Here is a 22807-nt window from a genome sequence, read left to right on the forward strand (position 1 = left end):
GAGAATAGCAATGTACACATTCTGGACAAACAAGATACATGGTTTAAGAGAAGAGTGAAGGAAACCATCTATGTTTAATTCAGAGCAAGCAAAGAACGGGGTCGACGACACCCCTAATCAGGTACTTATAATGCAGCCATTCACACCCCGAGGCATTTGACTCTTGGCTTGTTAAGGCCATGTAAGTTGGGAATGACAATTTATCGGACACTCATTAGTCAGAACTGAAAAATCAATACTTGGATGAAAGGTGAAATTCCTTCAAAAACCAAAAAGAGAAGTCCAGTTGCTTTTTGACTGAAGCTTTTAGGCTTGGGGGGGCCGTTTAGTGCTCACCCATTTAGTAAACTAAGGCACACAGTTTTCAGATAATACTTCAGATAAATACATAAACCTCTGTGCCTTGTCCAAGTTTGGTTTCAAGTGTGGAACATGCTCACTGTTGTCCCTCGCAGCAGATGGAGAAAAGAACGCCGAATATAATTGGTATATTCACGCCTTAATAAGACCAGCAAGATGCCACACTTCAAAACTTCCACAAATTAGCCATGTAAAGATGAAATTTATGCTTTATGAGGAGTGTTTTTACCAATATGCTGACGGAGGAGTTATTGGCTGGCTTGGCATACCTACACCAAGACAGTTTTTTCCCCATAGCAGAGGGAGGAAGTGTAGCCAGATCATTGGTCTGGCTATGCGACACTACCAGTATACCAAGTCATCAGTTAGTGATGCTAAGTGCATTCCAAGGCATATTGTCTAAGTAACACAGTGCAGTAGTACTGATTTAATGGAGACTGAACACAGTCATTTCCTTCAACCTGCCTCATCCACTGTACTTTTAATTTATCGTTACCTCTGTTTCCAAGAGATACTGTAGAAAAGTAATTTAATTTAATCCATCCATAGATTAAACAAGTGTATGATTGTGGAGGTGCTCCTTAAGCTAGCTACATCACCTTAACATTGGACAGGGGCCACTGTCACAGTGCAGCATACATTAGAGCATCTTATCATCTTAACATCTTAACATCTCCAGTCATGACATATTTTCGAGGTAAACAGAATATGTGGATGAGTCGTAGTTTAGTTACAGATTTAAATCAAAGCCTTAATACAAGATTGAATTACAAAAAGTGATATGGCGATAAAGAATTGCAGACACACTTCACCCATACTTGTGTTGTTAGATGAGGGGAAGACAAAGGGTGAACTAATCAGACCTCAACCACATTTCCTGTTTTCACAGGTTTACCAGCTCAAACGCACACCTCTCACTGGTACAGATGCCATCTGCAAACTACCCATTGAGCATGGTTTGAAATGATGGTCAGGCTTAGCTAGTCACTTGAAATCCAATTTGTTGGGATAAATGAATTTAACAAAGTTTAGGAACTGTCATCAAAAACTACTCACTTACATACAAAACATCCTTGAAATATTTTTGACAGCTAAATGGCAGCATTTTATGCTTGTAGTATTTTGACAGGCAAGCATCAAACTATAGTTCTACCTCTTAATACTATGATTGTAATTAGTTAGTGCAATTAGAATGTGTAGTGGTAGAATTACAGAAAAACTACTTTGTCTGAGGGAAACTGCTTCAGTGCTGACAACAGTATTGATAACTTGAAAACACACAAGGACAACTATTTTTAAAAATTCCAAAAATCAACAAAGTTTATTAGCAGTCCAATGCATACCCCCTCATGCACTCCCACCAAGTAGCCATGCTAACCCTGCTTTGGTCAGCGCACTATGCCAAAAGGGCAATCGTGTGGGCCAGTTAAGTAGGCCATTCTGACTTGAGTTTCTATGCTGCTCTCCACAAATAAGATCCTGAGTGTCCAGTATACCGGACGGGGTCTGTAGAAAGGAAAACAAGCTAAAATAACTACTATACTAGTAATACTAATATTACTAGTGCTAAATAAATAACAACTAAAACAGAAACCTTGGTGGGGGTGTAAAGGTTTACTCTTGAATTGAGTTCTTAATTACGCTGTTCAATGAATCAAAGTCATTTTAGCCAACTATTTCCAAAGAGTACTACAGTTATGCAGGACAATCTAGCAGATGTTTTCATTTAGGACATGTTTACATTTCTTAGCCAGTTAAGTAATCCCATCAAATCATTAACTGCATTTCACAGCTACATATGAAACATTCAGACAGAAACCTAAAAAATAGCCCAAGGACAATGAGGAAAAACCAACACAGTAAAAATGGAATAAAGAGCACAAGAACAGCAAGCAGATCAAATACACATTCAACATCTCAGTCACGTTACCTTCTTCATGTTGGCACCCACATAACTCTTGGCCTCCTCTTTGAACTGGGGTAGTCTGGAAAAAAAAACAATTGTTAATACAGTCTTTGGTGAACAATTTTCTGCTATATATCTTTTCCTGAGCATGGTCTAGGCACCATCCTAACAGGTACATGAAACTAATGTAAATTTGTAACTGAATAGTCTTATCAGTATATTGTTGGTACATATTGTGGGCAGTTGTATGCAGTATACACCTTGGGAAGTTGGCAAGCCAGAGGAGGCAGCGGGATGCTCTAATGACATGGTTGTTTACAACATATTAAGGTTTGAAGGAAAAGACACCATTCACTGCAATCGAGGAACTCTATGATTCAGTGTTTCTTCAAAATTAGATCTGTGGCAGTTTTCATGCCTTAAAATAGCTTAGATGTAACCATTGCTTCCTTTTCATGTGGCTATGGTTTCTCTGCCTCTCTCTTCACCACTTCCTGGAGTTTGAGTACACCAGCTCCCTTCTGACTGTGCTCAACCACTGTGTTGCTAATGTACTAAGCCTAACCCCCACACTATGGCAAGTTAAATTACTGGAGTAATTCCGCCATACATGTTAAAACAGGTAATCGATTCTGAAAAAGAAGGACACAGAAACCCTACCTTGTAAGCTGAGAGGATTGGTGCCTTAGGTTTGTTACGTATAAAACCCTTAATGTCTGAATCTGTGTTTTTTAGGATTGTCGTCAGTATGCTGCAGTTTCAAGGTGGATAAGTTTAGCTCTGATGCTTATTTTGCTCATGATATTTCCTCTAGAATGACAAAAAAAAAAAACTTCAAATGGACATGTTAACAAGGTAAAAATCTTGATTTTCAACAGAGGAGCTCCTCAGTACAACGGAGTGTAGAATGCGTCCTAAGCTGCTTAAAAGGCAATATCATGGTGGGAATCTCAACATTTTCAACCTGAGCCACAAATAAACTTTTCCAGTGTTTGATGAACAATGCTGGCTGCTATTCTCAAGGCATCACACAAAGAGTGAGTGTGTGTATGTGTGTATGCGTGTGTGTGTGTGCGTGCCACTAGGTTTCTGTGGACTCTAAAGCTTTGGTGGAAAATGAGATGTCACCACCAGTCACACACACATACACACAGACAACGAAAAAAAAAAAAAAGAAGTCGCCAGCCCCCCCCATCCCTCCCCCCGACATTAACTCAGCGTTAATAGAGTGTTGTCTTGCAAGCATGATTATTGGATGATCTGTGGGTCCAACAGATTAACATGCCTAATACTTTCAGCAGGCAATCTAAGGCTCCCGCTGAAGAGCTGTACAGAGCTGCTGCTCATTATTATCTGATGGGGGTGGGGGACGAATCCCAGATGCACTCACATCTCTATTATCTGGGGTCTGTGGACAAGTAGGGGGCTAGGGGTTGGACAAGAACAAAATGAGGTGTGTGTGTGTGTGTGCATGTGTGTGTGTGTGTGTGTGAGAGAGAGAGAGAGAGAGAGAGAGAGAGAACGAGAGAGAGAGCACTATCAGAATGAAGAAGCCTACACTACATTTATATCTCCTGTTCATGTGGCAGGGATATCTCGGTTTACAACTCTGGCTGCCATGCTCTATGCTCACACAGTAAAATCTTGTAAGAGAACATGATAACAAGGTGCCATAACAGTCCTGCCAGTAAATGAAAACAGGCAAAGAATGCTCGGAGGGAGTGTCAGCGAATGGCGACAAGCTTGGCAAAAACCTACACTGGACTTTGCTGGAGGAAAGATATCCCAGCACTTTGTGACAAATCCTGCGTCTAATAGTCTTGACAGAGTCACAGACACCTTCAGAGAGGAGGTGAATCAAACCATAACTTTATTTTGAGCTCTGTTTGTTCTCCAGCTGTGCTCCTTCACATTCAGAGCAGACGAGCCCTTTTTGTAGCTGATTTTTCTGATTGCTTCTGTCTGGCATGGCTGGCAATGCTAATTCTGTATGTGAGCTCATGCGCGTGTGTGTAGATATGCTTCTTAGTATTTATGGGGGTTGGAGCTTTTCTGTTGAAGCAGAGACCAGCTTCATCTATATGCAGATCATACAGTGTGCAGCTCAATTGGCTCATCGCCTTGTCTGTGACTGAATGTGACTGGCACTCTGATCCACGAGCCGAGGACTTAGTGGTTTGTGGGGATGGGGTTTTCTTGTGCGTCCAAATGCCAAAGGAGAAATCATGCTATAGCATTAGTGAATCAGTGGCCTACTGACCCTGTGCAGAGTGCAGAATTAAATTTATGAGCCTTGTGGGGGATAATGAGGCCTGAGAAACACATACATACAGAAAACCTCCAGTCTATAGTCCAGAGGTGATGGAGGAGTGCAACTGAAGCCCAGCCTGCTTCTGTTGTGGGGCAACTTAACATTTTGGGCTTTAAATTTAAAAGCTTTACATTCTCGTGCTGAGAAAAAAAAAAAAAAAAGCTTTGAAGCAAAATTCAGATAATTTAGATATCAAAAAGTAACTAGTTAGCTCCTAAGGTAGCAGAGCATTGTAACAGAATAAACGGAACTGCATTTTATATACTTAATCCTAACCACCATTGAGATGTACCTAAACACAACCAACTACATAACACTTTATAGCAGTTCATCGTTCATCCACCACTCTCCCATACATTTACCTGGAAAATAGTAGCTGCACCATGTCAACCAGTGTATGTTCAGCTGACTTCCTGAGGAGCTCTGTAAACACAAAAAAGAAACAGACATTAGTACCAAAGAAAATGAAATAGAGAATACTCCTATTGCAGTAGACCAAAGAGGGCACAAGGACAAAGCACCAACACTGGCACAGTTGAGAGTGGACGTAGAATTAAGCAGGCTGTTTCAGAAACGTTTGAATTAAAAAATTCAAATATTCATTCTCATTTTGTTCACTACCACAACAAAGGCCAGAGCATTTAAACCTCGAGGTGGTTAATGAACAAGTCATTAAACAGAATAAATAAGATGTTCGATAAATGAAAACTCCTTTATTTTAGTCAGTACTAGGCTGACCACACCAAAACAGCGCTGGTCCTAACAAGCTGTTGTAAATTCTGGTGTGCTGCAACAGCATGAATAATACCTGTGACCCTTAATTACAGGTTTAATAGATCAAGTCTTAACTAAGCTATTTTCCATTCTCAGATGAATGTATTTAATGATTTATAGGGCTCAGGCTTCCTCCCACAGTCCAAAGACATGCTGAGGGCAATTGGTGATTCTAAATTGTCTGTTGGTTTCTCTGTGTAGCCCTGTGATAGACTGGTGACCTGTCCAGGTGTCCCCTGCCTTCACCCTGAGTCAACTGGGATAGACTCCAGCCCCCCTGCAACCCTAGTGAGGATTAAGTGGTTTACAGATAATGGATTGATGGATGATTTATAGGGGCATGGAGTGGTAAAAAAGACTCTGTGAAATGTTTATTCCAAAGTCTGGGGGGGAAAAAAAGCATGAAATGTCCTGTCACAGTAGCTTGAAAAAACATTTGTATGACTGAATTTTTAATTAGACAACTGTCCCACAAATTTTTCACAATATTTGCTTCCCCTGACGCATTGTGTCTTTTACACCACATCTTAATAAGACTGCTCCAGAATATCATACTTTTAATAACACTTTGGTTTTTACATTTAATCATTCTTCATTTACTTCTTTAATGAAAGGCTACATACCTCAGACTTTTAAAGATGCTGAGTTAAAAGCTTTACTTAAAAAACCTAATCTAGATCCAGGTGTTGTAGCCAACTACAGACCTCCTATTTATTTCTACTATCCTTGAAAAAGCTGTTGCAAATCAGTTATGTGGCAAAAGTTCCTTTAAGCAATATTATACAGAAGCACTGCATACACATACATTGCTGTGGGGATGTCACCCAGATATATTTATTTATGTATCCAAATGAAACAAATCAATTCGTCAAACTCCAACCATGCCTTAAAGACATAAAACCCAGAATGACCTGAAATGTTCTTCTTATAAATTAATGCAAAACTGACGTTATTGTATTTCGCCCTAAATATCTCAGAAACACACAGTCTAACCAAATAGTTAGTCTACATTGCACTGGCCTCCAGTTCTACTGAGAGGAACCATGTTACTCTTCACCAGGTTATATCCCTTAACTCACACGTAAGTCTCTTTGATGGCCTTCTTCAACTGACACAATATTGTCACAACCAGGAGCATCCTGTCTCATGATGATGCTGAAAAACTAATTTATGCATTTGTAACTTCTTGGCTGGACGATTGTAATTCTTACTATCAGGATGTCCCAATAATTCTCTGAAAAGTTTCCAGTTGATCCAAAATGCTGCAACCAGAGTTTTAAAAAGAGCGAGAAACAAAATGTCTCCTATAATAACTTCTCCTCACTGGTTTCCTTTAAAATCCAGAGTAGAATTTAAAATTCTTCTCCTCACATGCAAAACCCTGAAAGGCCAAATCCCAGCATATCTTAAAGAACTCTTAGTATCATTTTGTCCCAACAGAGGACTTCAACCTCAGAGTGAAGGGTTTACTTGTGGTTCCAAAGGCTTTAAGTAAAATAGAAAGCAGCTTACATGTTGATAAGTGCTTGCTGCAAGGGGTAATTGTTGTGTTTTTCTGGTATTAGAAGATTTTGACATTAGTATGTAAAGTGGCCAGAGATGATATAACTGAGGATTTGTTGCAACATAAATAAATCTAAAGTTAGAAAAAATAAATTATTATTCAGTTGTATCCCTATCCCATTTGTCATCTCATGGATGGTCCAAACTTTTGTCCAATGTGAATGTTCAGAAATATTTTGGAATAGAATAGAATAGAACTTAACAATTTAACATCAGTTTGTAACTTGTCCTAGAAATGACTAACATCATATCAGAGTAATGTTTGATTGGCGTGTGACGAAACTCACCACTTAGGCGCATCTCGAAGCAGATCCTGAAGCAGGATTGCATGATCTCACAAACAGACTCGTTGGTTAGATGAGCTCCAACAGGCGTCAGCAGTAGAGTTCTCAGGACCTGAAGCAGCAATACAGCTTTAGTAAAACCCAGTGTATCTATTTTAATGAAACCAAAAGTAGTTATCTACTGCAACTGGTGAGTAAAATTATACGACTTAGACTGTTTTTATAATTCAGAACAATAAAATACCAACAAAAGCTACAAATAGGGAAATTCCCATAGCGAGTGCGAGGTGATAAATTGAATATTCAATACACTGACATGTTGGAGATAAAGAGAAACACTTTATCATTACCAATGTTCATTATGTGCATTTATGAGTGGGTTGAAGTATAATGCACAGGAACAAAATGAGTCTCATTTGTTGGATCTATCTACAAACATGTACCTGTAAAATTTTCATCAGGACAACTTCATCACTTGCAGGATCTGTTCCAACAAATCTAGCGTGTGTGACAGCATCTGCCATGTTTTCAATGGCCTCCGCTGCTGCTTCATGGTTAGCATCTGCAGACAGAAGACAAACATACAATTTTATTACACCTCATGCAACCATTTTTGTCCTGATGTTTGTTGTTTTTTTTTTTTAATAACTTTGGCGGTATTAATGTATATGGGATAAAATCTAGCAAAGGTGTGTATTTTGGAGGGAATTTTAAAATTTGAGCCTCTGCTCTGAGAATGCATCAACAAATACAGTGTGTACAAAAAAAAGTGACACTCAGGACCTTAAGGACAAGCATGTCCACACTGAAACCCAATAAAACTGCTATTTTTGACCTTCTTGCTATTACACTATGAAATCATGAATTCGATGTTATTAGGCCTTCATTCATTCCTCAAAATTTTAAAGCAAAAATTACAAAACAAATACTTGGTTGCAGCTTTCCAGATGTGGGTATTGTGTTCTATGACATTTAAAAGCAATTTCCAGGGGTTTTGAGCAATTCATGGAGCAAAGCGAGACATACTGGCTTCAACTGACAAAATCAAGAAAATAAATAATACATTGATAATAAATAAGAAAAAAATCTATAATTTAAACTACATATACACCGTTGCCCATAATTTTGGTTTTCAGACACATTCCTCTTCTTATTTCTATTTACACACATCAGCACTCATTTTGGATTTTGACCAGGTGGAATGATTCTATACTGAGTCCCAGTTACCAGTTGAATCGAATTCTGACTTCAGGGTATGACCAAAGAGTTAGACGCCCTGCCCATTGACACCATCGACAAGCTGGTGGACTTAACACATTGATCCATGTCAGGGGTGGCCATACTCAATATTAGTGACTGAGTGACATTTGCAAGAGTAATATTGGACATTCTTATGCATGAAATCCCCTCAAACATGTGTTTCCTGTTAAAGGGACCAAGGTTGAAAAACTGAAACAAAACCTTTAATCCTATTGCAACCGTGCATATGGACTATTTTCAGGGTAATATCACTGCCTTTGCATTTGAATGCTTATCTTGGTTATTAAAAAGGCTAGCAATGTATTCTGTATCTTTTTTTTTTAATCGTGTTTATTTGACAAAAATATTTGATGTCAAGAAACTGATGTTTTTAAATGTATCTTACTATAAAATACTATCACTGCCTTCTTGTCCACTCGTGGCCCATAAATGTCTTTTGACCACAACTTTCACATCATTACAATGAAAAGAAAATCCATGTCGGAAAACAATGTAGAAATTTGCTGTAATTTCAAAGTTGGAATTTCTGCTGTTTATTTTGACATGCAGCACATCAGAAAAATGACAGGAGCTTCATGAGTTACTCAGTTGAGACACACAACTGTAAAATAGGTGAAGAAACATATTACATTGCAGAAGTCTGATCTGGCCTTATAACATGAATGCTTTGGTTTGTACAAATGTGTGACAAGCATCAGGCAATGAAGAGTTCATGAGGAATACAAACAAGAGAACGGAGATTGACACAGAGCTGTATGCAGATAACAACTATAGTCAAATATGATGTAAATTCTAAATTATTCTTCCCATTAACAAATCTTTACACAATTGTCCGAAAGGTCAAGCTATGCAGTTTTGTTTGATAATGCATAGCTTGCTGCAAGAAATATTTCATAAGCGATCCAACCAAAAAGAACAGATTTTTGGGGGTCTTTTAAGTTCGAAGGGTTAACATGACCGACTATTGATTAAGGATTGTATATTTACTAGGAATATTATACTGTAATCTCTATTTACATCTGTTGTTATCTGCAGTTGCCATGTCCACTACATCCATTCAGACTCCAGGTGCACATCAGGGTGGTGGGACTGATCTAGACTCTTTTTACCTTCAGCGGTTTGGAATATTTTAGACTGAAAGAGGACACTATATATTGGTTGACTCCTCATTTCTAACACTCACTGTCAGTAACAAGAGGCACAACATTGTACAACTATGTGCTGCACGCAGGGCAAACATACTTTTAGAGTTAAAAAGAAATAAAAATCTGAATTTGTCACCATTCCAGTGGTAAGATAAATACAGGCTGAGACACAATATGTAAAAAGTGGAAGCGATGATTGTTAGTAAACTCAGCAACCAAGAACACATCTCCAGCAGCTAAATGAATAAACAAAACTAGACAAATCTAATATGGTCTGTCCATACTGTTCTTCGAATTCTGGGATCTAATGACCAGATGTGACCCTTTGTTGGAGGCAGGCTGGGACAAATTGGCTGTCAGAGCAACAGGAGTCGATGTTTTTGAAACCCAAGCGGCTGGCCAGCTATCTGCCTAGAGCCAGCCTGTTTTCCTTTCCCATCGCCCTCAGAAACAGCAATTCATTAACTAATAAGCAGTGGGGGAAAGGGGAGTGGAAGGATGGTGGGAGAGACAGAGAAAGGGAGGTACAGCTCAGGATTTTCCACGTAAAGCCACAAAGCAGCCTGTCAGCATTAAAGGTCTGACATATGGAAAAGATAGGATGTTTAGCGTTTAATGTAATACTGAACCTCTCTGTTTTAATACATGATTACAACATTAGAAGAATTAAGTTCGATTTCAGGAAACTACTCCTTTATCACGTTTGGGATATTTTAATAATTGCCAGTTAGTGTGAAAACTGGAGTGCATACAGTACATCAGTCAAAAGCTGGTTAACGGCTGAGAACTGTTTTTTTTGCGTTCAGAGGGAGCAATGCCAACATCCCTCCAGAGGCAAAGGTGACAACAAGCATGGAGGTTGTGCTGAAAACATCCAACGTCCAGATGCAGAAACTGGAGACACGGGGATCCAGCAGAATGTCAGAAGTGATATAAAACACTAATCCTTCTCTTGGCACACAGTCTATAGTGATGTCCAAAGGAGGGGCTTGGGGGCATTGTTAAAATAACACTGAGGAAAGGAGAGGCTTAGTATGTGTGTGTTTGTGTGTGCCTGAGGGTATGTGGGCAAAGTCAAGAGGGGGTTGAACCAGCTGCCACATAAAGCAGTTTAAGTATATCAAACTCTTGTCCCAAAAATCAAAGACGTGGCGTGAGTGAGCGTGAGCATAAGTGCAAAAGGGGCTGGTTTGTAGGTGAGCAACACACAAAAAGCTCTCAAGCTGCACTCTACATGAGGGCCAATGCATCTTTAGAAACTAAACAAAGGGAGTGCTGCTTTTTTCATGGCCAGAGAAATAAATGAGTTTGTTCACCTGTTCATCATCTGAATAGCACAAGATCACCTTTCAGGCCAGGCTGCTTTACTCACAGCTTTTGCCACAGTCAGTGTGCACAGTGATAAATGCATGGAATGCATAGAGTCTGTTTTTGGATTTTGTTTTCTTCCCGTTTGAAGCATTACATTCAGGAAATATTCAGTAATTGCTTTGTTTGCAAAAAGCCAAAAAATGCAATCAAAACTAAAAATATATAATACAGCAAAACATAATATAATTAGGCAAAGTATGTCCCTATGTCTTCTTTATGGTTGGGTGGTTTTGGATTATCAATGATGCATGGTGGAAATCTTGCTGAGTCCTAATCTATAATCTTTCAAATCTATAAACTGTCCTTATAATGTCATGTGCATGTTTTTCCACCTATCATCTGGTTTTACCTCTGGAGGTTTATATACAACTTTTGGATTATTCATTTTTATATATATGTTCATTTTACAAGAACGTGATATTCTAGCTATTTAGAACTTAATCTCTATAAAGTTAACTTTTTTCTTTTTATTATTATTTTGTCCGTTTTATTTATTTTCATATATTATACTTCCTTACATTAATGTTTTTATATTGTACTTCATGGTCATTTTTTTTTGCTCATGCTAATTATTTGCTTTCTTCTTTTATCATAACAGCCATTTTATTAATGGATAACATTGTATTTAGCCCACAAGTCAAGGCAGGCTACAGTTGTACTCTAACATCATCTCTTCTGGCAATAGCTGCAGTTTAAGCCTCAGCTGAGCCTTGCTCTGAGCCCTATGTGGTCTAGTGACCATGCGGCTGCGAGCAGCACAGTATGGGACTTTGCTGACTGTGCTGAGCAGGAGAAACCAAGAGAGAACAAAGGAGGGTCAAAGTTGGAGAGATGAGCAGTGGCAAGCGAAAGGATAGAGCAGAGTTCTGGATATCTATCAGCAACGAGGCTTAGTTTAGTGCTCTCTCAATGCCACTAGACCTTAGACCACAGATGAGAGGAATTACCTCTCTCTAAAAGAAACGTGCGTGCTCGCGTGCGTGCATGTGTGCGTGTGTGTGAAATGACTGCCTAGATAAACAACAACAAAAAAAAGTTGGTGCAGGGGAAAGTGTTCAGGGTGACACACGAGAAGATCACATTCTACACAACACCCAAGACAAAGGGGAACACATCTGTTTGCTACAAGTTAATTTCTTATTGCAGATTTCGAGATGGATGACGGCGACATATGTCACATGTATAAGATATTAAGCGTTAACTTGAGGCATGCAAGGCATAAAATGTTACCAGGAATCATCGAAGTAGGTACAAAATAAAGCAACAAAATCACGTCCATCTACATTAACAAACGTATTTTACTGCAGATGAATAAAACAAATTGATTTAAAAATACTTTATCACAAGTAAACGTACTGCTTGTTTGTCCAAAAGATGGAAGAAAATCTGAATCTATACGAGACATTAGCCAAATGAAGTGCAAATCAAAGATTGTTAGATCTTTTTATTTCTTTCCAGCCAGGAGATGGCAGTACCTGACAAGACCAGTGTTGTTTCTACTTTCTGTGCAGCTTTCTACTCATATCTGCTCAGTTATTCTAAAAGCATGATCAGTTTTATGTATTTCCTGAGGTGGGTTGGGTGGGTGTTAAACTGTATGCTAGTGTACAGGACATGACAATTATTATACAGTATATTTTCAAGACATAGATTTTAAGCTGGGGTTAGGGTTGGAACTTATGGTCCTCGTGTTAGTAAGGGTGTAAGTTATCTTTTGTTCCGTACCTAACTCATTTACTTTATGATTTATTTGGCTTTGCTTGTGCAGCACTGCATCTATCCATCAACATATCTAACCACTGTCTCTATTCAACATCTCAACCAGACCAACCTTGGTTTAAGGGATAAACAATGATGCCGAGCTGAACAACAAAAATAGAGAATAATTCAGCACTCCCCTTTTTTCAGAACAAAATGTCTGTTATGTATTTAATATTGTGCAAAAAATATTGCAAATGTTTAAAATTTATTTTAAAAAAAAACAAAGAAAATATGGGCCCTGTATCTTATATTACGCACTTGTTAAGGAAATAACTTATTTAAAAACTCATTCAGAAGCTGTGTAACATGTTGCAGTTCTACAGATAACTCAAAAGTATTACTGGGTACAGTATAACTCTCTCTGAAAACTTAAATCCTAAACACATTCACTCCACACTTTCATGAGAAAATACGTCTTTAGTCTCCTCTGGGAGCTTCTGACACATTCTTCAGATCAAATTTCAATACTCTTTGAACTTGCATTCAATCGCCTGCTCACAGCCCCACTCAGCCCCCACGACTAGAAAAATATTGGATGCATGGCTGAGTGAAACAAGAGGAGAGGCGAACGTGTTAACTGGCTGCTGGAGACTTTGCACTGTTTGACGAACAAAATTCCAACTGAGACGTAGCAGGTTTAATTAAGTTGTTAAACTCCTGTCCTGTTTTTTCATACTTCTTGCAAGTGAAGAGCAGTTGCCTTGCAACCAAGCTGCATCACCGCAGTTGTGAATCTCGTAGAACACTGCTGATGAGATGCTGGTGATGGTGCCGTGGCGTCAGGATGAGGGCTGTAGGGATTAAAGCACCTGCTGTCAGGTCTGGAGTGACAGACAGGGGCTCTAGGACTAAGAGGGCAATTTGTGAGGTGATATTTGAACAGATACTGTGTGTGTCTAAAATGACAGTCCTTTTAACCTGTAGTCTGAGACATTTCATTGTGAGTCTGAAAAGCACTGACTGCTCCTGGTCTTCCGTTTGATTTATTATCCACAAATTCTCAACATTCATCTGTCCCAGAAAAAAATTCACCATACATGGAGAACATTTGTCTTAAGAAGTTTCAGTTCAAACATAGAATACTATCACTGAATTTTTTTCTCACTGCAATGCAGTAAAATGAAAATTATAAACAACTGAAAGGATCTGGAAAGCAGGACCCAGTAGCTTTTTACCAACGTGCAATGTTCCTGTAATCTTAAGCTCCTATTTTGTTTAGAAATGGCTGCAGCTGTTTTGACAGCATTGTAACATTGACTCAGCCTGGCTATTTCAACTAACATCTGGTGATGCATACACATTTCACACTGAACAAAACAACTGGCAGACACTGGGCCATATTTCGGTGATGAGGCTAATGAGGACAGGCAGTCCTGACTGTATGCCAGCACAAGTCAGTTTCTGCATGAATTATGAGAATAGAGCATTCCTGGCATTCCTTGACTGACCTGATGTTGAGCAATAGGACTGGCTACTATGTCGCTTCCCTAAAAAAGTCAGTTTCAAGAGTGTCCAGATGATACATTAGGTGTTCGAAACGGAGTTACTGCTTCTTTATTGTAAATACGTTGGTAAATATCTACGGTCTATGACTACATTATATTTGTATAGATATACGTTTGACAAAAGATTACCATGTTACACAGTATACCAAGTGATTCATAATTAAACAGAGCAGTTTGTGCTCATCTCCAGCTGCTGTGTAAATGTAAACTCTTTCTAGATAAGTTTTCTGAATATCAACATCTGATCATCGGTCATTGTCCTAAACACACACGTTAATCTAGATTCTACCTGCATTGTGACCTGATGTCAGTAGGTAACTAGAAGGGCTGTCAGAAGGTAACTAGAAGGGCTGTCAGAGAGCACCATCAAGGCAAAAACCAATCTCACAGTTTTAAAGAAAGTGGTTCAGAACTGCACCATTTAATGGATACTTTCCACCTCTTTAACAAAATTTGGCCAGGTAGTCTGTTTCTAATCTTGCCAACAGACAAACACACAACTAAACAACAATTACAACATTAAGGGTTGTTGTTTGTTTGTCGCACGTAATGAGACAGAGCTGATGGACATTCCCATCCCCATCATTGGAAGCAATATGAGCTCCATCTTTTTTTTTCATTTGCAGAGGAAGAGATTTTTTTTCTAGCTTGATGTATGGAGGGCAGCTTGAGATAGCTTAGGTCAGCCAGGAGGAATTTGTTGTCAAACTGTATATCCAGCTAAACAGCTAGACTGATCTATATAGTGACGTAATTAGGCGGCTCTATGGTGGCTGTCTAGTCCGTGGGAAAGCAAACAGGTCTGAACCACCTCTGAACCACAACCTGGAACTAAGAGTACGGTTCACGTTGGTGGATAGGGGGTATGCTATAGTCCATTTTTACATGAAATCATTTAACGTCACAATTTGTATTCATAAGATTTTCAGCGTTACCACATGTACATACACAATAAAGATGCTTTTAGGGTAAAACAGATATGCCAGTTTTTCTTACCTATAAGGCCGTAGGAAAGGAACTTGTTGACAGAGGTAAGGGCAAGGCCTGTGATTGGTCCAGTGGTGTCCTCAGAGCGAACCACTTCTAGGAAGGGTCTCAAGAAAACGTTGGGTTCAACATCTGGCAGCTCTAAAGAAGGACACACAAACAAACTGCATGAAATCAAAGAACCTATCAGTGTTAACTTGTACTTATGTATCACCACATGAATAGTTATGTGCATTTTAGGACAGTTTGACAATGAAATTTTAAACCTTTTTGTCATGATGGAAAGTAAAACGTTCAAAGAAACACTAAAAATAACAAAACATTAATCTAATATGCTGCAATTGTTATGTTTTCCAGATTGAACCCTAACAGATAGTTAAATTATACTTTCAAATATCTCTATATCTCCTCTCTGTCTCTGCATTTCAGGGCAAAAACCCCACGTGCAAGGTTCATCTGTGAAGGCTTCAGCCTTAGACATAGCTGGGGAGAGAGAGAGAGAGAGACAGAGAGAGTGACAGACAGACAGAGAGAGAGAGACAGAGACACAGAGATAGACACAGAGAGAGAGAGACAGAGAGAAGGAAACACAGGGAAAGAGAAAGAGGAATGTGCAGGATTTTAAAGAAGCGGGACAAAGACAGGGACAGACAGAAGTCCAATTAGTCAGCATGACAGCATTAAAAAGAATCGTTCCAATGTTATGGGAAATAAGCTACACTCACTTTTTTTACAGTTGTGTTTTTTATTTATTGTTTGTTTGTTTGTTTGTTTGTTTTTAATCTACCAGTTACATGATCCAATATTCAGCATTTTTGTTATTATTTGTATTGTTGCTTTTAAGCAGTTATTGATTCAAAAAAAATAAGAATTTTATTTGAAAATGCACGACTTTGGCTCTGATGTGTAATCACCATTCTGTGGTGTTGAGCAATGTCCCACCCACAGCCCTATCTGACCGGTTACACGTTACGAGTAACAGCCAACATTTATCTTTCAGTGTTAGTGCTGCAGCTCTCTTTTAATTAAACACATGTAAAACGTAAACACAGCTTTGTGCTGAAGTTTGTTATCTAAATTTTCACACCGAGATTTTCATTTTTATTGCAAATGTGTATTGGTTCCAATTATAATTACAATATAATTAATTCTAATAATTATTATCAGCCCGAAAAAAAAGCATACTGTTGATCCCTTTCTGTTTAAATAATAAGGTAGCGTTTTCAATAAAGACATAAGTAAAGCAATCTCATGTATGCTAGGTACAGAGCAAGAGTCAGGATGTGATTCGGCTTGCTGAAAATATAGACTGGAAGCAAAAAGAAAAGGCTAGTCTGGCTATGTCACCTAAATTTTAAAACTACAGCCTCCAACACCTGTTAAGCCCCTTTCAGACATGGGACATGGAACATTGCTGAGTTCATCAATTTGTTAAAGTGACGCCATTCTGTCATTCAAGCCCCTTTCAGACAGAGGTTACTTTTCTATTAATGTTTCTCTCGATTGCAATCAGATGTACCGCCACAGTGCCAGAGAGCGCTGGATTACACATGCGATATTTGTCATTCACGCACCAAGACCATGTACCAAGTAATGAATAAAACATGATAATGCAATAACAGACACTTAAATTAAACTAACAGCAGATGATCAAAGTGTCTGAATAACTAACAGCCCAGTTCATCTCTGATTTCTGCTATCCTCACCCCAAACCCCTTCTGCTAAGTTGTATTGTTATGGACATTCATTTTGTTATCGAACACATTTGACATCGTAGAGCAAAGTGCGTGGAAAAGGTGCATTGTGATTTGACGATTGAACTGTGAATTAAGCCTCTGTGATGTTTTTGAACCAATAGTGGTGCTTACACGTGGAAAAATCCTTCCTTTAATCACTTTACACAACTTAAAGTAACTCTGCTTGTGTGTGTCTTTCTGTTAATGTGAAGTTTGAGTTGTGTTGTGTTGGGTTGAAAGTGCCACAGAAATGGTACCCAGGCCAACTTGTATCAACCAGCAAAGATGGGTTTACCAGAGCTGAAGAGTGGAGCAACCATACAACAGATAACAGTAGTCTGATTCACCAGATGTACACTCTGAAATTTTCAGGTTTAGCCAAAGATTTGGATTGTGAAGTAAGGCAGCACTGCTTGTCTTTTTCAGCCAATTTAGTGACAGTGCCCACCTCACTGCATGCAACTGTATAAGCAAAATATTTCCCTGTGACTATTTTGCAGCCCTGTCCAACACTGTTATGACTGGTTTGAAGGAATACCAGCAAGCCAGAGCATTTATTCCCCTTACCTGAGGTGCAGCCAGACCATTCTGCATCACTGACACAGCACTGTGGAGATAGGTCTGGCTAAGACTGACAGCTACAGCAACAAGGAGCAAAACCTTGTGAAGCACTGACTGTGTTTTTGTAATTATTCTCTTTGTCAGGAAGAGGAGATAAATGTTCTGTTCTGCAGGTTTTAGTGCTATTACAGCAAATGTAAGCTGGAGACCGGTCATCGTAAACTTTCTAAACATTAGCATGCTAACATTACCATTCCAAGTAGATTACATTAGATTAGAATAGAATAAAACTTTATTGATCCCTTCAGTGTAAAACCTCAGGGAAATTGTTAATTAGGTAGAATTATATAGAACTTTATTGTATGTTAGTATGCTGACAATAGCACTGTTGTACAGCCTCATGGAGCTGATAGCATGAATTTAGAATGATTAAAGTGAATAATTAGGATTAAAAACAACTTAGTGTTCCCGTACCTCCAGAGTCAAGAACAGCTCGTATAGAAAATGCGAAAAGCTGCAGGTTTTGCACCACAAAGGCATCCTTAAATGTTGATGTATTCTTTAAAAAATTCTAAATAAATAATGACTAATGTGTCTTTTTTTATAACCTCAAACAAGCCATTAGAGAATTGACCACAATCAAGTATTACAGGAGTGAACCATAACTGTAACTGTCAATGAGCAGATCTTCCTCTGTAGTTAGTTCACAGAGAAACATGTTTTGCTGGGCATTACACTCTGGGAAACCACCTTTGTCCAATCTACCATGACTGGGGTAGTGTCTCTCCTTCTCTGGAGGAAGGGGGTCAAGAGGGGGGAAGCAAAAATACAAAACAGGTAAAACAACAACGGAGAAAATTAGTAGAGTCACGCACGCTGCTGTGAAATGTTGTGCCAGAGGAGTGCTTGCCACAGCAATACCATGAGGATTATGGCTTTCTTAAGAGCAGCTCCACTCCAGACAAGAAAAAATATCTTGGACATCAAAAGCACCAAGCAGAGTGTCCAACCAATTTCCAAAAGTGCACATGTGACTGCTGTGCATTAGCGTGTGATATCCAATACCCCTGCGGCTTGTTTATAAGTCAAATATGAAATAATTTGGAAATTTACACAGTCCCTTTATCAGCTGCCAGGTCACTTTTAGGCCTCGCTTTCAAAAGCATAACTCCCTCTTCCTGCATTATTGAATATTTTTTCATCTGGTGTTTTATTTTAGTTATTGTCAAATCTGAAATCTTGGGAGCAGTTTTGGTTTAAAGGGTGAAGGGTAATACAACGAGTAAATTTAGCAACGACTGCACAAAAAATAAATACCTTTTCCCATGAAACATAACACAAACATAAGAATTAAATAGAATAAAAAATCTGCGTTAACTTGAGACAGTGAGGTAGCTGTGGTGGTTTGATCTGTGTGTCAGCTGCCAGAAAACTTTTCAAATAGGGTTTTAGTGTCCTATTACTTTACAGTGTGAAAAAACATGTAGTAAGGGTGGAAGGAGGGTGCTCAAATGAATCTGTCAATAGATCCTGATGAAGACTTCATCAGAGGCGATCACCCTGTAAGTGCTATGGCTGCGTTCCCAAAGACCACAGATTGGAAAACTCAATTGTGTTGTATTGATCCAGCTGGCCATCGGTGAACACAGGGCTGACAGGAGCAGTCTGTCTGTGGCCACCACCAATCTTCTTAAATAAAGTCTAAATACAGGCTCTACACTTCAACTCAATCTCCAGGGCTTGTGGAGTGGAGTGAAATAAATAACGACAGCCGCGACCATGGTGAGGCAATCATTCTATAACTAGGTTGACCTCTGGCTGACATTGACCAAAGTAAAAAAAAATGCAGGATTAAAGTGGCTCACCCAGCCGTGCATGTTGCCATCTAAGAGCCGGGTCTGCTGGGTACAAGTCCTGATTTAAAAGTGCATACAAGTCCAACTCCAGTTAAGCTTAATTGCTATATAAAAAATAAAAAATGCAAAAAAAAAAGGTTTGTAAAAATGAGCCCATTACGATTCACCATGAGCCTAATCCTATCTGCCTTTACTATGCTGGAGCCCCATCTTTCTGATTGGAGCTGTAGTGAGAGTATCCAGCCATGTGTGGATTACCTCTCCAAATGACCCCAGCAAAGAGAAAGAGGGGAGGTAGGGGTGAACCTTTGCCCCCAGGAGAGCACCTCACGATGAGGCCGGCTCACTGCAAAAGAGAAGCCATCTTTAACACATGCACATCTATTGGCACTGGAGCAGAAAAGGCTTAAAACACAGGAACAAACAGCAGGAGATGAATCTGAGCTACAGATGCACCTTATTGTCTCGACGATAAAAGACTATACTGCACACAGGAGATTAACCAATGAAACATAAACAGTATCTACACCCAATCACAAAATCTCTATTAAAAACATACAAAAATTTTTCTGTGGAGTCTCAAAGATCTGTGTAAGTCTTTCCAAGCAGAGTCACAGAGTTATACAAACAGGCCTGCCCCCCACAGAATTACAGTGTCGAGGAGCTCAGCGCTCTAGAAGCAAATATTAAGTTCTTTTAATGGTCAAGAGATCAAAGCAGAGGAAGATTACATTCTTATGGTCCCAACATTTCAAGGGAAGAACTCCCATGTTTTACAAAAGCGAGCGAACAAAGGACAAACTGGATATTGTCCATATTATGAAAGAACGTTGCAAAAACCTTAAAGAGGTATACCTCAAACCCAGGGCTCAACAGTGCAGCAGCACTGACATTTTGGGTGGATGGAAAAACATTTATGTGCATCTGTATGACTAACTTTGAGTTCTGACACCCAGGTAGCAAAACACCCACATTTGTAGTTGTAAGGCTAACAGGCTCTGTCTGATTTACATGCTCTCTGTACCTGTCTGCACAGGAACAACGATTATTGAGAGGGCAGTTTGCCAGAACAGATGTCCATTTTTATAATTTATTTAAAAATTATTGTGGACAAGTGACACACAAATTAAAGTTTATTGAGAATTTTGTTCTAACTTTAGAAAAAGGCTTCTTTTCTTTTTTTTTTTTTGCAAAACCAGATAATTTCATAACAACACAGTCAAACAGTGCTGCATCATGGCTGAATGTATTTGGCATTCTTTAACAAGAAAGAAGGAAATAAAACGCTGAAAACTGCAAATAAATGGCTATTAACTGACACACTACACAGATAATAATTTCAAAGTGTTCAAATTACTCAGCTCTGTTTTACTCAGTGTTATGTCCCTCTTTTTAGCGGTACTATGTATTCCACGGTATTCATTATTTTAGTGTTTATTATTTCACTGCTCTTCTGGGGTCGACCACGGCACTTTATCCTGGTCAGTTCTAAGGCGGACAATGTGGACAGACTTTCTCTGCATCATATTTCCAAGCAATGGAGGGTACTTTTATCTTTAGAATTCATCAATAATGCCACATTACATGAAAAACCTTTAAGCTTCAGGCCTTGTATAAGAACACAGCCTCACCACTTCATTCAAATAATGCCTCTTTGCAGATGAACTTGAGCTGAAATTACACAAAATGAATGCACAGTTGTTGCTAACTTGTGTCACAGGGCCTGAATGCTGTTTGCTGATTTACTGAAAGGATTTATCGGGTTCTATTCAAGAAGAGTACTAGTGTAGAACTTTTTTAGTTGTAAAAACATGAACATCTAATGCGTTACCAACATGCAGCAATGTTTTTTTGGTGAAAAAAAAAACAAAAACAGATTTACAATCCATATTGCTCGACTACCAGTCCCACAGGTGAATTCAGGGCCTCAAGTAGTTTGTAAAAGTAGCAGGAAATGTTCCCACAACATTGGCCTAATGTTACCTACAAGTTCTAATAACATTTTTAAGAAAACTAAACAACCCACAAGACATTTGTGTGTCATGCTATACAAACAAAAAGACAACTTTTCAAACTAAACAGCTGTTTGAATGTCTCCACACCAACTACACCCAGGAAAAAAAGTGAGAAAGTTTCAGTTGTTTCTATATTAACACAATGTAGACACGATGTTCACATCTTGAAATTTTATTGTTACCATTTGTGAATTGCGACAGCTGCATCTGTTACAGCAATGCTCCACAATGGCTAATGTTAGCTTATTTAGGCCAACACAGCCACAGCTCATAGCCTCTTGATGTGAGGTAACAGTCAGCTCTTATTGTCATTGCAGTTGTGAAAATAATACACTTCAGAACACCTCTGCAAAGTCTTGCATGTACCTGTTCATCATTAGTTCAGAAAGTGTTATATTTGTTAAATATCTGAGAGATTCTGTGGACTTTCCTTGCTCTTGGTCTCTTGTTAATAAAGCCTCATGTACAGAACAGCTGCTTGATTTGTGGGCAACTATTGTATAATGGCACTGTACAACAGAATGATTGATGTTTCTCTGACATAGCTGGGCATCAAAATCAACTCATCTATGCGCACACAACAGTCGAAATCTGAAGACATGAGTCCAGCTGTTGTATCTCTGAGACAACACCTTTATGCACAACACAAATACACAAGTCTCAACACTGGCACAAAGTTCCCAAGCTTTTAGTGAAAATACACAAAAAGACATGACAACTACTACATGGCAAAAAATAAAGGCAGGAGAGGAGGAACAGTAGATAAGGGAGGGGCCAATCCTCCTCTTTGACCGACGCAGCGGCCCAAAACCAAACACTGATGGTTATTGATCTGGACCTCTTCAGCTGCTAAAATTAAGAGTCAGGGTCCTTGGTTGCAATGCTGAGGCTATTCGTGCTGAGGAGAAAGGCGACGCTTTAACAAGACCAGCAAGGCTAAATGAAATCCAGGGAGAATTCTGCTGCTCATCTGCTGAACAAAGTCTTGCACGACAGTATTCCTATCCATCTGTCAGGAGAAGTTTGATAAATGTCAGCTCTCCTTAGCCCTCAGCCCCCACCCGTGTTTCATTCATTCTTCTTTTCTGCCCTGAATCCCTGTATTCTTCTCAATGAAATTGACACATGTAGACGGGGGCAATTAGGATGGAACAATACTATGGAGATCCATATGGTCATTTCAAGGGGCCACAGTGGTATTTTATAGATGCTTGGAACAATGCCTCTGTGCAACCTAAACAGGCAATTTGAAAGCCCCGGAGAAATTAAAACTTTTCCAAATGCTTGGGAGGATGGCTGTAATGGCTACTGCAGGAGAGCATTTCCTTAAGGGTTACATGGAATTGTTTGCATTTGTATACAAGAGCGCTCTTACTGGGTTGTTGAAGGCAGAAGAAAGATCAGCAAGCAGT

General features: G+C 39.1%; 1 protein-coding gene across 2 annotated transcripts in view; it reads right to left on the reverse strand.

Annotated features, from left to right (window-relative positions):
• Positions 1-22807, reverse strand: part of gbf1 (golgi brefeldin A resistant guanine nucleotide exchange factor 1) — a 90883-nt gene that overhangs the window by 35590 nt on the left and 32486 nt on the right. For both annotated transcript variants that reach the window (XM_008306801.1, XM_008306800.1), the window contains exons 4-8: positions 15237-15368; positions 7642-7760; positions 7202-7310; positions 4940-5000; positions 2291-2345 (exon numbers count right to left, since the gene is read on the reverse strand). In XM_008306801.1, coding sequence (XP_008305023.1) covers positions 2291-2345; positions 4940-5000; positions 7202-7310; positions 7642-7760; positions 15237-15368 — 476 coding nt within the window. The remainder of the gene's footprint in view (positions 1-2290; positions 2346-4939; positions 5001-7201; positions 7311-7641; positions 7761-15236; positions 15369-22807) is intronic.

The sequence above is a fragment of the Stegastes partitus genome, unplaced genomic scaffold (genome assembly GCF_000690725.1).
Source record: "Stegastes partitus isolate 25-593 unplaced genomic scaffold, Stegastes_partitus-1.0.2 Scaffold47, whole genome shotgun sequence".
NCBI classification, from domain to species: Eukaryota; Metazoa; Chordata; class Actinopteri; family Pomacentridae; genus Stegastes; species Stegastes partitus.